Genomic DNA, 16,649 nt, shown 5'->3' on the forward strand with positions numbered 1-16,649 from the left:
TCCGGAGCTGATTCCGTTCCGAGCTCGCCCCCCCTCTCTGGCGACCCCCGCCAGGGCCCGTCCCGGGGCGGCTCCTTCAGTGCCACGGGCGGCGGGGACCCCTCGGGGCGGCTCCCCCAGGGCCCCGCCCGCCGCCGCCGCTCCCCGGGGCCCTCCCCGCTTCCTGCCGGGATCGGACACCGCCGGCGGCCCCGGCCCTGCCGGGCTCCATCGGCCTGAGCAATTGCTGCCAAGGAGGGGCCGGGGGCTTCCTCTTGGCCTTCGTCTCCCTGGCGCTGGGGCTCGGCTTCTACCTGCGCCAGAAGGTGAGGGGGGTCCCAGGGGGTCGTGTGTCCCCCCAGAGCGTCTGTGCCCCCCCGGGGACCCCCCACCCCGGTGTCACCCCCTTTTCTCTCCCCACAGAGCTCCTGAGCCGGCGGCGGCCGCAGCCCCTCCCCGGGGCCTCGGGCCCAGCCTGGACCCCTCCTGTCCCTGTGAGGATTTTGGGGGGGTCGTGTGTCCCCCCCTCCCCTGCTGCCACTTCTGATCCCAGGAAAGCTTCCCAGTTCTCCCCAGTCCCGGTTACTGGGGGGCAGTGGGGAAGGGGCTTGGGGGAATCCCAAGGGGTGGAGCCGAGTTTGGGGGGGGCAGAACAGGCCCCGGGATGGATCGGGAATGGCGACCCCCCTGTGTTCCCCCCTGTCAGCCCGCTCTGGGGGGGCTCTGGGAGGGAACTAACCCCTCAATAAGGCACCCAGCACACTTTGAAAGGTGCTGGGAACCCCCTAAACCTCCACACAGGCTCTGCAGGACTGCCTAAACATACTCAAAGCCCACCCAGGATCCCACCCAACTCCTTCTCTGGGGGGACTTCTCTGGGCACTGGTGGTGCTGGGAGCCCCCCCGGCTGCGGGTGAGGAGCTCTCGGGTGAGCGGGGGGTGGGAAGGGGGCGGTCAGTGGGAAAAGGGGGGTCAGAGGGGACAGAAGGGGTGGTGGGACCCAAAACTGAGTGGGAGGGGAGTGGGACCTCCCAAAGGTGGAGGGGCGAGGGGCTCGAGGTTTGGGGGATGATGGGAAAAGGGTAAGAGAGGTCATGAGAGTGGGGAGAGGGGAGGGTGGGACCCCCAAACTGAGCATGAGGGGGCTGGGGAGTGGGGGATGATATGGAAGGGGTAAAAGAGGGGGGAAAAAAGAAGGGATTGGGACCCCAAAAGTGATCCTGGTTGGTCTGGGGATTGAGGGGACCATGGAAAAGTGGAAGGAAGAGGGAGAAGGGTGGAAAAGGGGGGGGAATGTGGTGGGTCTGACAATCCCATGGAGGTTTTTGGGCACCAGGTTTTGAAAAACATAGTGGTTCATCTGAGTTCCCAATTTACTGTGGGGTGCTGGGGGCTCCTGGATCCACTATCAGCCTTGAATCTTGCAAACATTTTAAGTTTAGAGGAATGGGAGAGGTGTGACTGAACTTTTGTCCCGCAGGTTTTAATGATGGCAAATCAGATCTATTGACAGAAATCAATTTATTTAGGGTTCCAAATGAACAGACAAAAGATCTTCATCAGAATTATTTACTGCACAATACAAACACTAAAACTACCAGGAGTACAGGATAAGATAGGACAGGGCTCTACACTAAAGCAATTGTTGAAGCAATTCTACTCAACCTGGCACAAAAGCAGTAATTCTTAATTAGAGATGGATGGAACTCCCCCAGACCAACACTCGTGGGGAGATCTCTGCTCTCAGCCTCCAGCAGTGACCTTGGGGGGTCCCCAGCCAAGGCAGGAATCTCCAAACATCCTCCAGGAAGGATTCTGTTGAAAGAACCTGCCCCTGTGAAAGGGGACTGGCCCTTTCTGGTCAAAAGTGATGGACTGACAGTCACTGGACACCAGGTGTTGCCTCACAATCAGGGGATTCATTCGGGGTGGAAGCAACGGCTGAAGCTCTTCCCGCAGTCGGGGCACTGGTAGGGCTTCCCTTACAGGTGGGTCCGTTGGTGTCTGGTCAAGGTAGAGCTCTGGGTGAAGCTCTTCCCACACTCCCCACACTTGTAGGGCCTCTCCCCTCTGTGGATGCGCCGGTGAGTGACGAGGTTGGAGTTCCGGTTGAAGCCCTTCCCGCAGTCAGTGCAGCGGAAGGGCCTCTCATCCGTGTGCGTCCGCTCATGCAGGAGGAGATGTGAGCTGGTCTGAAACCTCTTCCCACATTCCAAGCACTTGTAGGGCCGTTCCCCAGTGTGGATGCGATGGTGTTTGCGGAGGGTGGAGCTGTCACTGAAGCTCTTCCCACATTCCCTACACGTGTAAGGACATTCTCCAGTGTGGATGTGCTGGTGGGAACGAAGGTGAAAGCTCCGGCTGAAGCTCTTCCCACATTCCTCACACTTGTAGGGCCGTTCCCCAGTGTGGATGAGCTGGTGGGTGCGGAGGTGGTAGCTCTGGCTGAAGCTCTTCCCACATTCTCCACATGTGTAGGGACGTGCCCCAGTGTGGATTTGCTGGTGGCGGAGCAGGCTGAAGCTCTGACTGAAGCTCTTCCCACATTCCAAGCACCTGAAGGGCTTCTTTCTAGTGGGAGGCTGCTCAGGGACCACCAGGTTGGAGCTCTGGCTCACGCTCTGGTCGCCTTCCTGGCACAGGCTGGCTCTTTCCTCCTCAGAGCACCCTGGGATGGCTTTGGAGCCCCTCCTGTGGGGGGATCTCCGGCCCTTTTCCTCCCCGCTGCCTTCCTGCGCCGGGGAGCCCTTCAAAACGGCCTCTCCCACCAGGGTCTCACGGGGGGATTTGTCCTCCGGGCTCTCCGTCCTCAGCTCGGGGCCTGGGGCAGGAAGCAAGAAGGACAGGGAGGGGATTTGCCTCCGGCCCACAGGGAAGGCCAAGGACATCCCCCCAACTCCGGCCCCGGCAGGACGGCGGCGCCAGCGGGGTTGTCCTGCAGCCGGGGCCATGCTCGGCTGACAGAGCCAGCACAACACCCGCCCAAAGGGACACTGACTTCCTCCTCACCTGCCTGGGGGGCCCAAGGCATCTTCCTCTTCCTCGCAGCCTCCTCCTCCATCCGCCCAAGCTTTGGGAAGGACAAATCCTGATGGGAGGGAAAACAAGGGCTGAGTGTGTTGGCTTGGGGGTTCCTCCTGCCCAAGTCCATCTCTAGAACTCACCAGGCATCCTGTGTCCATAAAAACCTCCCAAACCACCAAGATTCAGCCCAGAAAAACCCAAACCAACAAGATTCAGGGAAAAAAAAGGCTCAGAAATAGCAAGAAGACCCTTAGTCCCCCAAACTGAAAAAAGTTGAGATTCAGCTAAAAAATACTCCAAAATATGAAGATTCAGCACAAAAAAAGGTGATGGCGACTGAATTTTACCCTCCAGCAGGAAAGTCATTTGATTTCAAGCTCATCTTCAAGGCGCACCCTGGGATTGGAGCCTGGGCTCTAATTAACCTCTCCTGTGCTGCCAAACAGCAGGAGCTGTATGGCCAAGGGACAAACTCTGTGATCCCTGTCAGTGTCCATGGCCCCTGTCAGTGTCCTTCAGGGAAATTGGGAGGAGGAAATGAAGAAACTGGTTTGGAACTAAACTGGTGTTAAAGTGGGAAAAACCTCCTTCCATGGAAATAAAACTTAGACAGTTTTTCCTGGGCTGAACAAGCTCATTCAGGGATAAAGGACTGGGAGTTCTGTGGACACTTGTGCTGGTTTCTTTGGACACTTGTGTTCCTTCAGAGAGCCCCTGGAAACACTCTGCTGTTCACTCCCAGTGCCACCAGTGCCTGGGTCCTGTCTGCAGCAGCAGATTGCAGTGGGATGGGAGAAATGCTTTTCTGAGCCTCTGGGCTGGACACAGGCACAGCCTGACCCTGAACCCAAGGGAAACAAAGACAAATTCCACGGCTTTAGCTGGAGCAAGGTTGGGGGGTTTTCCTGAGGGCAGCACTAACCAGACTTTTGTGTGTGTGTGAGACAGGCAGAACCACAAATGCCTGCACAGCCCAGAGCAGTCAGTGTGGGGCTGTGCTTGCTGCTGCAGAGACCCCCAGGGAACAAACCCAGGCAATAGTTTGGGTTTATTCCTTGCTCTGTGTCAGTGGAATAGAATGTTCCACAGGAGCTCTGTCCCCCTCTGTGGCACTGGGTGGCTCAAAGCTGAATATGGAGGGGGTCAAGTGCAAGTTCCCTTCTGAAGTGTGTGTCCCTAAGGAGGACACTTGCCTTATTACTGCTTATTATTTGTAATATCTTACAGATCTATCATACAACATCTAAGGATGGATTCTATAGAATATGTGCCATATATATGATACAGAATATATCTGATTATTCCTTTATCTGCCTGTCCAGACAGATATTGTGTATGCAGAGAGATTGTATTTGAGGGATATGTTCCTCTCAATACCCTGTGAGCTCCACTCCCAAGGTCAGCAAATTCCTGAAGCTCCCCCTTCTGTGCCCTGCAGGTTTTGGCAGATTTGCAAGAGCAGGGGAATCATTCCCTGCAGCCCCTTTGCACTGTAGGAAATGGGAGCCCTGTGCACATCCTGCTGCCTCCAGATTCCATTCTGGGTGTGGGAAAGACCCTGTGGGGAGCAAAGAAATGCTGGGTTCTGCAGGAGCTGCAGATGCTCAAGGGGCAGCAGGACCAAGTCAGGGGCTGAAGGGGACCTGGGGGGCTTTGGGGTCCAGGAGGGTCCTGAGGGAGCTGGGGAGGGGCTTTGGGGATTGGGGGTACAGACCAGTACAGACCAAGACAGAGCAGGACAGACCAGGACAGACCAGTACCTCCTCACTGCTCCCCAGATCTCTCCTGGAGCTGGGCCACATTGTTGTGGGACACCTGAGCCCCCTCCAGTGCCCTCCCAGTACAGCCCAGTGCCTCCAGTACAGCCCACTGTGTTCCTGTCCCAGGGTGCTGGGTGATCCCTCTTTGGGGGGGATTGGAAGTGATTTGAGCGGGGGCTGTGGGAGATTTGGGGGGATCTGAGGAGTTTGGATGGGGATTTGGGGGGTTTTGAGTGCCTTTAGGGAAGTTAAAAGAGGTCTTGGGGACATTGGGGGGTCAGAGGTACCTATGGGGGGAGGGGATTAAAGGGAAAATGGAGGTTAGGAGACATTTGGGGGGGGTTAATGAGGCCTGGGCAGGCAGAGGAGGGGCTGCACCAAGAGCAGGTGAGTCCTGAGACCCCCCCTGGTGTCCCCAAGACCCTCTTGGTGTCCCCAGTTCCTCCCTTGACACCTCGAGACCCCCCTGGTGTCTCCAATGTTCCCAGGGACTTCCCATAGCCCTAATTCCCCCCTAGGCACCCCCAATTCCACTGTCCACAAACCCCTCCCCACTGTCCCCAAACCCCAACCCTGATGTCCCCAACCCTCCATCTCACCCCAGGAGCCCCCCCTGGACCCTCTGACCACAAAAACACCCCCCCACACACACTCACAGAAAGGCCAAGGGCATCTGGGGAAACACTGGGGAGAGTTGGGGGGCTTTGCAGGGCCCTGGGTGATTACTGGGGGATACTGGGACACACTGGGGGGGAACCAGGGGGCACTGGGAGGGACTGGGGAGTTACTGGGAAATTACCAGGACACACGGGGAGACACTGTGAGGTTACTGGGTCATACTGGGGGTTACTGGGTGCTCACTGCAGGATCACTGGGCCATCCTGGGGGGCAGTGGGAGGTCACTGGGACACACTGGCTGGTCACTGAAGGGGTCACTAGAAAGTCACTGGGATATACTGGGGTCTAGGGATCCCCTTACCCGGATGTGGTACATTTCCCCCCCCGGATTTTGGGGGCCATCCTAAGGACCCCTTCTTTTTGGGGCTGGGGGACCCCCTGGACCCACTGCTGGGCTTTAGGGGACCCCCCAAAATGCCCTCAAAACCCCTGAAAGCCCCCCCTCGACACATCAAAACCTTCTCAAGGTCCCCTCAAATGCCCTCAGAGACCTCATCCCTCCCCAGCACCCTCTAAACCCTCTCAGTGACCCGCAAAACCCACCTGGGACCCCTCAGTCCCCTTTAGGGACCCCCCAATCCCCCTCAGAGACCCTCAAAACTGTCTAAGAACCCATAAACCCCCTAGAGACCCCCAAACTGCCTAAAAGGTCCCGCCAGGACCCCCAAACCTCCTCAGAGACCCCCAAAGCCCACCTGGCACCCCCCAAATCTCCTCAGAAACCAAAACCCCCTCAGAGACCCCCAAACCCCTTCAGGAACCTTCAACCACCCCCTGAGTCCCCTCAGGACACCGAACTCCCTCAGGGACCCCTCAAAACCTCCTCGGTTATCCCCGAACCCCCCCGCTAAACCCTCCCGAGCCCCCCCGGGGGGACTCACAGCACTCAGAGCGAACCGCAGGCCCCGCCGCCATCACCGAGTCCCGGCTGCGCGCGCACCGCGTTCAGAGAACGCCGCCGCAGCCAATCAGCGCGCGGCCACGCCCCCGCAGCCCCGCCCCCGCCCCTGCCGCGTTGGCTGCCGGGAATCGGTGATGGCGGCGGGTCGGTCGGTGAGCTCTGAGTGCAGGCGGGGGGTGCGGGAGAGCGGGGTCTGGGGATCCCCTCGGGGGCTGCGGGGAGCGCGGCTGTGGGGGGAAAGGCTGGAGGGCTCGGGAGGGTTTAGCGCGGGGGGTTCGGAGGTTCGGAGGACCCTCTCGGGGGCCGCGGGACCCAGAGGCCTCCCAAGAACCCGGAAGGGTGATTCGATTCCTGAGAAAGCCTCTCGGAAAAATACTTTGAAACCACCCAACCAAAAAAAGAACCCTAAAAAAAGGAAAAGTGAGAAAAAGGTGAAGGAAAAACTGCAAGGGCCAGGATGATTTTATTGCTTTGCTTCAGTTTTTCCTTGGTCTCCTCCTTCTCAGATTCTTTGCTCCCTTCCTTTACAGAAAGCTCTTCTGCTGTTCTGTAGTTTTGGGGTCCCTTGGGGGCTTTTAGGGGTCCCTGAGGAGGTTTTGGGGGGGTCTCTGAAGGGGTTTTGTGTCCTGAGGAGACTTAGGAGGGAGGTTGAAGGTCCCTGAAGGGGTTTGTGAATCCCTGAGGGAGTTTTGGAGTTTCCGAGGGAATTGGGAGGTCCTGGGGGGCTTTGGGGGGAGGGTCTTTGAAGGAGTTTTGGAGGTTTCTAGGGGGATTTCGGGAGTCCCAGAGGGGTTTGAGGGTCCCTGAGGGGGTTTTGGGGGTCCCTGAAAGGGCCTGGGGGTCCCAGGTGGGTTTTGCAGGTCACTGAGAGGGCTTAGGGTGTCCTGGGGGGGAGATGAGGTCTCTGAGGGGATTTGGGGTGTTTTTGAGGAGGTTTTGATGGGTCCAGGGGTGGATTTCTGAGAGGATTTCAGGGGTTTTGCCTGGATTTTGGGGCGTCTCCGTGTCAGTCCTACCTGGCCACGGCCAAATAAAACTCCTGTGATGCCATTTCCCATCCCACCACAGCACCTCTGCCAGCCCAGCAAACCAACCTCAAGGAAAGGGGATCCCAATTCTCCCCTCGAACCCCAGAGACCCCCAAAACTCAGCACACAGAGACCCCAAAGGAAGGGGGGCCTGGGTGTCCCCTAAAGCCCAGCAGTGGGGTTCAGGGGATCTCCCAGCCCCCAGGGGAGGGGTCCTGCGGGTGCCCCCAAAAGTCCGGGGGGAAGATGTAGCAGAACCGACTAAGGGGATCCCAGTGCCCCCAGTATATCCCAATGACCTCCTACTGGCCCTCAGTATGGCCCAGTGACCCCCTCAGTGACCAGCCAGTGTGTCCCAGTGACCTCCCACTGCCCCCCAGTATGGCCCAGTGATCCTCCAGTGAGCACCCAGTAACGCCCAGTATGGCCCAGTAACCTGCCAGTGTCCCCCCGTGTGTCCTGGTAATCCCCCAGTAACCCCCCAGTCCCTCCCAGTGCCCCCCCAAAGCCCCCCAACTGTCCCCAACGTGTCCCCAGATGCCCTTGGTCTTTCTGTTACTGTGGGGGGAGAGAGCATTTTTGTGGTCAGAGGGTCCAGGGGGGGCTCCTGGAGGGAGATGGAGGATTGGGGACATCAGGGATGGGGTTTGGGGACAGTGGGGACAATGAGGAGGGGTGTGGGGACAGTGGAATTGGGGGGAATTATGGCCATGGGGAGGCCCTGGGGACATTGGAGACACCAGGGGGGTCTCAGGGTGTTAAGGGGGAAATTAGGGACACTAAGAAAGTCTTGGGAACCCCAAGGGGGTATCAGGAGTCACCTGCTCATGGTGCAGCCCCTCCTCTTTCCCCCTAGACATCATTAACCCCTCCCAAATGTCTCCTAACCCCCCTTTTCCTTTTAATCCCCTCCCCCTACAGATCCTTTGACCTCCCAAGACCCCTTTTAACTCCCTTAAATGCACCCAAAGCACCCCAAACCCCCCCAAATTCCTATCCAACCACCCCCCCAAATCTCCCCCAGCACCCCCTCAAATCACTTCCAACTCCCCCCAAAGAGGGATCACCCGGCACCCTGGGACAGGAACACAGTGGGCTGTACTGGGGGCACTGGGCTGTACTGGGAGGGCACTGGGGGGGGGCTCAGGTGTCCCAGGACAACGTGGCCCAGCTCCAAGAGAGATCTGGGGAGCAGTGAGGAGGTACTGGTCTGTCTTGGTCTGTACTGGTCTGGTCTGGTTTGTACCCCGAATCCCCAGATCCCCTCCCCAGCTCCCCCAAGACCCTCTTGGACCCCAAAGCCCCCCAGGCCTCCCCAGGCCTCTGACTTGGTCCTGCTGCCCCTTGAGCATCTGCAGCTGCTGCAGAACCAGGCATTTCATCAGCAAATGTGCAGGTGACACCAAGCTGGGGGTGTGTTGATGTGCTGGAAGGCAGGAGGGCTCTGCAGAGGGACCTGTGTGAGGAAGAGTGTGTCAGCAGGAGCAGGGAAGTGATTGTTGGGCTGGAGTGAGCGCTGGTGAGGCCACCCCTGGAGTGCTGTGTCCAGCTCTGGGCCCCTGAGTTGAGGAAGGCCCTGGAGGGGCTGGAGCAGGAACAGAGAAGAGCAGCGAGGCTGGGGAAGGGAGTGGAGCACAGATGGTGTGAGGAGAGGCTGAGGGAGCTGGGGGTGTTGAGGCTGGAGAAGAGGAGGCTCAGGGGAGACCTCCTGACTGTCTGCAAGTCCCTGCCAGGAGGTTGGAGCCAGGTGGGGGTGGGGCTGTTGTGCCAGGAAGCAGCAGTAGGACTAGAGGGCTGGGTCTGGAGCTGTGTCAGGGGAGGTTTAGGTTGGATATTAGGAAGCAATTTTTTACAGAGAGAGTAATCAGGCCTTGGAATGGTCTGGGCAGGGAGGGGGTGGAGTCAGCGTCCCTGGAGGTGTTGAAGGTGAGAGTGGATGTGGCCTCAGTGCCATGGTCTGGGAAGCACGGTCGGGTTGGATCAAGGGTTGGACTTGATGATCTCGGAGGTCTTTTCCAACCCAGCTGATTCTGTGATTCCCATTCCTATGGCAGCACATGCTTGAGGCTCTATCCCCAGGGTGATAGAGATGTCTGTCCATATCTATCTCCAAGGTTAGTGTGTAAATGTGTGGTGTTAGAAAAGCAGGCTGAGTTGTGGGCTGGTTGTAGAAGGAGAAAGAAGCCCAGAGGTCAGTGCAAGCAGGCAGCCCTCAGCTTGCACATGATGTCCCCTCCCTGCAGGTTCCTGTCCTTGAGCCCAGGCCCTGAGGTGAGGCTGAGAAGTGGCGCGGAGGTGAGCCCAGAGCTGTCCCTGAGGTGAGGCTGAGAATAAGTGCAAGGCAGAGGTGCTGCTGAGGAAGGAGAGCCCTGTGGTGGGAAAGAAGACAAAGCTGTGAGAGCCCATCCCCGAGCAGGTGCTGTGTCCATCCCCTGTGTGCCAGGTGAGCTGGGGCTTTGCTGCAGAGCTGCGGGCGCTGATTTGAGTGTCTCCAAGTGCTGAGATGGTGGGCACCCAGGAACACAAACTGTGCCTGGCCACAGAGCCTGCAAGGAGGAGCAGAGACAGCCGTGGCAGTGTGGGGGTCCAGGTTGTCCCTGTGCCTTCCCCTGCAGGCCCTGTCTGTCCCTGCTGGGCCCCTGTCCATCCCCATCAGGTCCCTGCCCGTCCCCCCCGGGCTGAGCTCCCCCCAGGAAGTGCCGTGGAGCTGAAGCTGCTGCCATCCCCCCCCTGCAGCCGCTGCCCCAGCCAAGGGAGCAGCAAAGGCAGGGCCAGGAGCAGAGGCAGCAGCAGGGGAGCCCTGGGGGGGCCGGGAAGCTCTTGTGTGGGTCAGGAAAGAGGTGCTGGGCACGAGGCCGGGGCTGTGCTGAGCAGGCCCAGCCCTCACATCCCCCCAGCCAACGCCGGCTGCCCGGGGGGCTTGGGAGGGACCCCCAGCCCGTGTGCCCCACACTGAGCTGGCAGAGAGAGAGCCAAGGGACAGGGCCACGGGCAGGGCCCCGGGTGAGGGACAGGCAGGGCCATTGCAGGGCCACGGTGAGGGCACAGCCTGTGGCAGCAGAGCTGCCCAGGACCGGGGGCAGCCGGGGGTGTTGGTACCAGGCAGTGCTGGGGCCGAGCAGAGCACGAGGCCTCTTGCAGAGCCCTGGAGCAGCCTCCCACTTGCCAGCCCCGCCCTTGTGGGGTGACACTGTCCCCTCCCTACAGGACACTCCTACAGAACTCTTCAGGGTGGGCTTTTGTGTATAGTCCTGGTTTCTGATTCCTGCTGGGGACCTGAGGGAGCCTCTGCAATCCCATCCATGGGGCACAATCTTCTCTCCAGAGCTTGACCCACTGCAGACTTTGCAGGGAAATCTGTGCTGGTAGCCTGAGTATGTCCTGACCCCCCGTGCTCCCCCCAGGATATCTGGTACAAGTTTCCCATTCCCGGGCACCCATGGGTTGGGGGTAATTGTTCTCCTGCTGTTCCTGTTCTTGCTCCACCCCTGGGGGCTCTTGGGGGTGGGCAGGAGGTGTTTTTTGGGGGTGCCGGGCTGGGTTGGGGGCAGAGCCCCGGCGGTGGGTGGGGGGATGCGGGTCCCCGCCATGGTGGGGCTTGGTGTTGCTGGGTCAGGCCCCGCTGGCTCCATTGTCAGCCCGGTGCCGGCGGGGGGGACACAGCGGGTTTGGGGCCCCCCGGGAGTGCTGGGGGTGGGTGTGGAGCCCGGGAGCTGCCGAGTGTGGAGGGCGGAGCGGGGAGATGTCAGAGCTGGGGGACCCCCGGCAGCCTGGAGGGGGGAGCACGGAGAGGGAGGAGCCCCAGGACCCCCAGGAGCCTGAAACGAGGGGCGCAGAGAAGGAGAAGCCTGGACATTGGGGACCCCTGGGATCCCTGGGACAACAGAGTGGAGAACCTGGAGAGGGGGAATGTCTGTGAATGCAGCATCCTGAAGGCGAGAGTCACAGGAGAAGGAACCCTTTGTACCTCCAACACTCCCAGCATCCCTAAGTGGGACCCCCAGCGTCCCAGACGGGGGAGACCCTCCAAACCTTAGAAGGGAGAGACCAGAGAGGGGGAACTTCTGGGAGAATTTTTTGGGGTAATCTTCATATTTTGGAGTATTTTTAGCTGAATTTCAGCTTTATGCAGTTTGAGGGACTAAGGGTCTTCTTCCTATTTCTGATGGGGTTTTTCCCTGAATCTCGATGGTTTGGGTTTTTCTGGGCTGAATCGTGGTGTTTTGGAGGTTTTTATGGTCACAGGATGCCTGGTGAGTTCTAGAGATGGACTTGGGCAGGAGGAACCCCCAAGCCAACGTGCTAGGCCTTGTTTTCCCCCCCATCAGGATTTGTCCTTCCCAAAGCTTGGGCGGATGGAGGAGGAGGCTGCGAGGAAGAGGAAGATGCCTTGGGCCCCCCAGGCAGGTGAGGAGGAAGTCAGTGTCCCTTTGGGCGGGTGTTGTGCTGGCTCTGTCAGCCGAGCATGGCCCCGGCTGCAGGACAACCCCGCTGGCGCCGCCGTCCTGCCGGGGCCGGAGTTGGGGGGATGTCCTTGGCCTTCCCTGTGGGCCGGAGGCAAATCCCCTGCCTGTCCTTCTTGCTTCCTGCCCCAGGCCCCGAGCTGAGGACGGAGAGCCCGGAGGACAAATCCCCCCGTGAGACCCTGGTGGGAGAGGCCGTTTTGAAGGGCTCCCCGGTGCAGGAAGGCAGCGGGGAGGAAAAGGGCCGGAGATCCCCCCGCAGGAGGGGCTCCAAAGCCATCCCAGGGTGCTCTGAGGAGGAAAGAGCCAGCCTGTGCCGGGAAGGCGGCCGGAGCTTGAGGGGGTGCTCTGAGCTGGTGGTCCCTGATCAGCCTCCCAGCAGGGTGAAGCCCTTCAGATGCTTGGAATGTGGGAAGAGCTTCGGGAAGAGCAGCAACCTCCTCTGCCACCAGCCATCCACACAGGGGAACGGCCCTACACGTGTGGGGAATGTGGGAAAAGCTTCAGCCAGAGCTGCAGTCTCCGCATCCACTGGCGCATCCACACTGGAGAACGGCCCTACAAGTGCTTGAAATGTGGGAAGAGGTTTCAGAGCAGCTCAAGTCTCCTCAGGCATGAGCACATACACACGGATGAGAGGCCCTTCCGCTGCACCGACTGCGGGAAGGGATTCAAGCGGAACTTCAACCTTGTCACCCACCGGCGCATCCACACTGGGGAGAGGCCCTACAAGTGTGGCAGCAGCAGCTTTAGTCGAAGCTCTCACCTGATCCGGCACAAGGACATCCACACTGGAGAACAGTTTGGGAAAGCGGTGGGAAAGGGGAGCTAGGCGGAGGAGGGAGAGTGGGAGTGGATGTGCAGTGGGGGTGCCTTGTTGTCCCCATGACTTGATCCTTGGAGAGTGGTGGAGGCTGGAGAGAGGGGGGAGCTGTGAGAGCCTGGAGAGGGGGGAGCTTGGGCCCCCTGTTCTGAGCCAGCGGTCGGGGCCGTGCTGTTGGTGCCAAATTGCCCCTGGTCAGGCTGAACCCAGAGCCCGTCCCTGTGTCAGGGGGCCCGATCCGCTCCCTGCTCTTGTTGCCCTGGGGAAGTTTCTGGTGTCCCCCCACCTGTGGGGCTGTTGGGTTGCCTTGGGCACACCTGGCCCTTGTGCAGTGCTGTGCCCTTGGGGCCTCTTCGGGGTGGGCTGGAGGTGTTTTTTGGGGGTGCCAGGCTGGGTTGGAAGCAGAGCCCCGGCGGTGGGTGGGGGGATGCGGGTCCCCCCCACGGTGGGGGTTGGTGTTGCTGGGTCAGGCCCCGCCGGCTCCATTGTCAGCCCGGTGCCAGCGGGGGGGACACAGCGGGTTTGGGGCCTCCAGGGAGTGCCGGGGGTGGGTGTGGAGCCCGGGAGCTGCTGAGTGTGGAGGGCGGAGCGGGGCGATGGTGGAGCTGGGGGACCCCCGGCAGCCTGGAGGGGGGAGCACGGAGAGGGAGGAGCCCTGGGAGCCTGAAATCAGGGGCGCAGAGAAGGGGAAGTCTGAACAGTGGGGACACCTGGGATCCCCAGGACAGTGAAGTGGAGAACCTGGAGAAGGGGAATGTCTGGGAACGGGGCACCCCAAAGGTGAGAGTCACAGGAGAAGGGACCCTTGGGACCCCCAACACTCCCAGCATCCCTAAGTGGGACCCCCAGCATCCCAGAGAGAGGAGACCCTCCAAACCCCAAAGTGGAGAGACCAGAGAGGGGGAATTTCTGGGCGAATTTTTTGGGCTGAATCTCAACTTTTTAGAGTATTTTTCAGCTGAATCTTAACTTTTTGCAGTTTGGGGAGGTTCATCTCACTATTTCTGAGGAGTTTTTTGCCTGAATGTCAGTGGCTTGGATTTTCCTGGGCTGAATCTTGGTGTTTTGGAGGTTTTTATGGAGAAAGGATACCCAGTGAGTTTTAGAGATGGACTTGGGCAGGAGGAACCCCCAAGCCAACGCACTCAGCCCTTGTTTTCCCCCCCCTCAGGATTTGTCCTTCCCAAAGCTTGGGCGGATGGAGGAGGAGGCTGCGAGGAAGAGGAAGATGCCTTGGGCCCCCCAGGCAGGTGAGGAGGCAGTCAGTGTCCCTTTGGGCGGGTGTTGTGCTGGCTCTGTCAGCCGAGCATGGCCCCGGCTGCAGGACAACCCCGCTGGCGCCGCCGTCCTGCCGGGGCCGGAGTTGGGGGGATGTCCTTGGCCTTCCCTGTGGGCCGGAGGCAAATCCCCTCCCTGTCCTTCTTGCTTCCTGCCCCAGGCCCCGAGCTGAGGACGGAGAGCCCGGAGGACAAATCCCCCCGTGAGACCCTGGTGGGAGAGGCCGTTTTGAAGGGCTCCACGGCGCAGGAAGGCAGCGGGGAGGAAAAGGGCCGGAGATCCCCCCGCAGGAGGGGCTCCAAAGCCATCCCAGGGTGCTCTGAGGAGGAAAGAGCCAGCCTGTGCCGGGAAGGCGGCCGGAGCTTGAGCGGGAGCTCTGAGCTGGTGGTCCCTGAGCAGCCTCCCAGCAGGGAGAAGCCCTTCAGATGCTTGGAATGCGGGAAGAGCTTCAGGAGGAGCACTGCCCTCCTCACCCACCATCACATCCACACTGGGGAACGGCCCTATACATGTAGGGAATGTGGGAAGAGCTTCAGTGACAGCTCCAGCCTCCGCACCCACCAGCTCATCCACACTGGGGAACGGCCCTACACGTGTGGGGAATGTGGGAAGAGGTTTCAGACCAGCTCCAGTCTCCTCCAGCACGAGCGGACACACACGGATGAGAGGCCCTTCCGCTGCACCGACTGCGGGAAGGGCTTCAACCAGAACGGTAACCTCGTCGCACACCGGCGCATCCACACAGGGGAGAGGCCCTACAAGTGTGGGGAGTGTGGAAAGAGCTTCACCCAGAGGTGTCACTTGACCAAACACCAACGGACCCACCAGTAAGGGAAGCCCTACCAGTGCCCCGACTGCAGGAAGAGCTTCGGCCACTGCTTCCACCCCGAATGAAGCCCCTGATGTTGAGGCAACCCCTGGAGTCCAGTGACTGTCAGTCCATCCCTTTTGACCAGAATGGGCCAGTCCCCTTTCCCAGGGGCAGCTTCTTCCAACAGAACCCTTCTTGGAGGGGTGTGTGTGCAGATTCCTTCTTTGGCTGGGAACCCCCAAGGTGAGTTCTGGAGGTTGAGAGCACAGATCTCCCCACGGGTGTTGATCTGGGGGAGTTCCATCCATCTCTAATTAAGAATTATTGCTTTTGTGGCAGCTTGAGTAGAATTGCTTCAACAATTGCTTTAGTGTAGAGCACTGTCCTATCTTATCCTGTACTCCTGGTAGTTTTAGTGTGTATATTGTGCACTAATTGTGATGAAGATCTTTTGTCTGATCATTTGTATCTCTAAATAAATTCATTTCTATCAATAGATCTGATTTGCCATCAGTAAAACCTGGGGGACCAAAGTGCTTCAGTCACACCTCTGTAATTCCTCTAATCTGAAACTGTTGGCCTGATCCAAGGCTGATATAGGATCCAGCAGCCCCCAGCACACCACAGGAACTTGGAAGCTCAAGGCCTGCCCCCCCATTTCTTAGCCCCCTTGTGCCCAAAGACCCCCATGGGACTATCCCTCCTTTTCCAACCTTTTCCCTGTTCCTCCCACTTTCCCATTGTCCCTTCAATCTCCAATTTTCCCCCAAAACAGTTTAGGGGTCCCAACCAATACTTTTTGCCCCCTCTCCTGTGGGCACTGAAGGAGAAAATGAGGCTGCACACACAGAGTTCCATTCCGGGACTTGTCCTCCCATCTTTCCGGCGTCCCCCTTTCACTGGGGTTCCTTTGGAAACAGCACCTGGGGTTTGTCTTTTAGTCCACTGGAATTCCTGGCATGGCCCCAAAGCAGTGCCCTGATCCCACACATTCCCCTCCCCTCATGTGCTGAGTGTGTTCAGCCACCAGAGAAAAACACAGGCTGCCATGCAGAGCGTTCCAAGTGGTTTTCCACTTAGGCAAACAGCACTCTCTGGATGGAAAACACCAGTCAAGGCCAAAACACTCCTTGTTGATCCTGATTAACTGAGAGTTGCAGCTCCTGCCTTTTGTTGTTCCCACAGAAATTCTCAGGGTTCCTTTGCTTCCAGGAGGCCCCACATGTCCCAATGGCCCCTGGATTCCATGAGCCTCCCCAGTCTCCAAGGGTTCCTTTAGTTCCATGATGCCCTGCAGTCCCCAAATGCCCTTTGGATTCTCAGAGATTTCCCACTGTCCCAGGGTCCCTTGTGCTTCAGAAGGAGCTGCAGTGGGACAGTGGCCCCTTGGTTCCGTGAGCTCTGCAGTGTTCCAGGAATCCTTGGGTTCCAGGAGAGCCTGCAGTTTCACAAGGAGCACTTGAATGCAGGAGGTTCTGCAGGGTCCCAATGGCCCCTGGATTCTGGGAGGTTCAGAAATATCTCAGGGCTGAGAAAACTGGGATTGTTCAGGCTGGAGAAGAGAAGGCTTTGTGCTGACCTGATTGTGGCCTTCCAGTGCCTGAAGGGAGCCAACCAGAAAGATGGAGAGAGACTTTGGACAAGGGCCTGGAGTGACAGGACAAGGGGCAGTGGCTTCACACGGATAGAGGGAAGGGTTGGAAGAGATAGTAGGAAGGAATTCTTGACTCTGAGGGTGCTGAGATGCTCTTGAAGGCCCCTCCCAACCCAAAGCATCCCATTATTCAGGGACTGGTGGGTGAGGTGGTGGTCAGAGCTGTCTGGGGCACATGGACCCAAAATGAGGGAGTTTTCCATTGTGGGGGAAGGAAGGAGGGGGCAGCAGAACTGACCCTTTGGACACC

The 16,649-nt window shown here is 59.0% G+C and overlaps 2 protein-coding genes across 2 annotated transcripts in view; one reads left to right on the forward strand and one right to left on the reverse strand.

The window, feature by feature from the left end:
• The window catches only part of LOC135404965 (uncharacterized), an 801,303-nt gene that overhangs the window by 450,139 nt on the left and 334,515 nt on the right, over positions 1 to 16,649 (reverse strand). Inside the window, 1 exon segment of the mRNA XM_064639689.1 lies at positions 2,032 to 2,535. Within this exon segment, the coding sequence (XP_064495759.1) occupies positions 2,032 to 2,535 (504 nt within the window).
• LOC135404545 (zinc finger protein OZF-like) overlaps positions 13,253 to 16,649 on the forward strand; it is a 45,691-nt gene continuing 42,294 nt past the window's right edge. The window contains exons 1-2 of the mRNA XM_064639284.1: positions 13,253 to 13,331; positions 14,098 to 14,761. Coding sequence (XP_064495354.1) covers positions 13,253 to 13,331; positions 14,098 to 14,761 — 743 coding nt within the window. The remainder of the gene's footprint in view (positions 13,332 to 14,097; positions 14,762 to 16,649) is intronic.

The sequence above is a fragment of the Pseudopipra pipra genome, chromosome W (genome assembly GCF_036250125.1).
Source record: "Pseudopipra pipra isolate bDixPip1 chromosome W, bDixPip1.hap1, whole genome shotgun sequence".
NCBI lineage: Eukaryota > Metazoa > Chordata > Aves > Passeriformes > Pipridae > Pseudopipra > Pseudopipra pipra.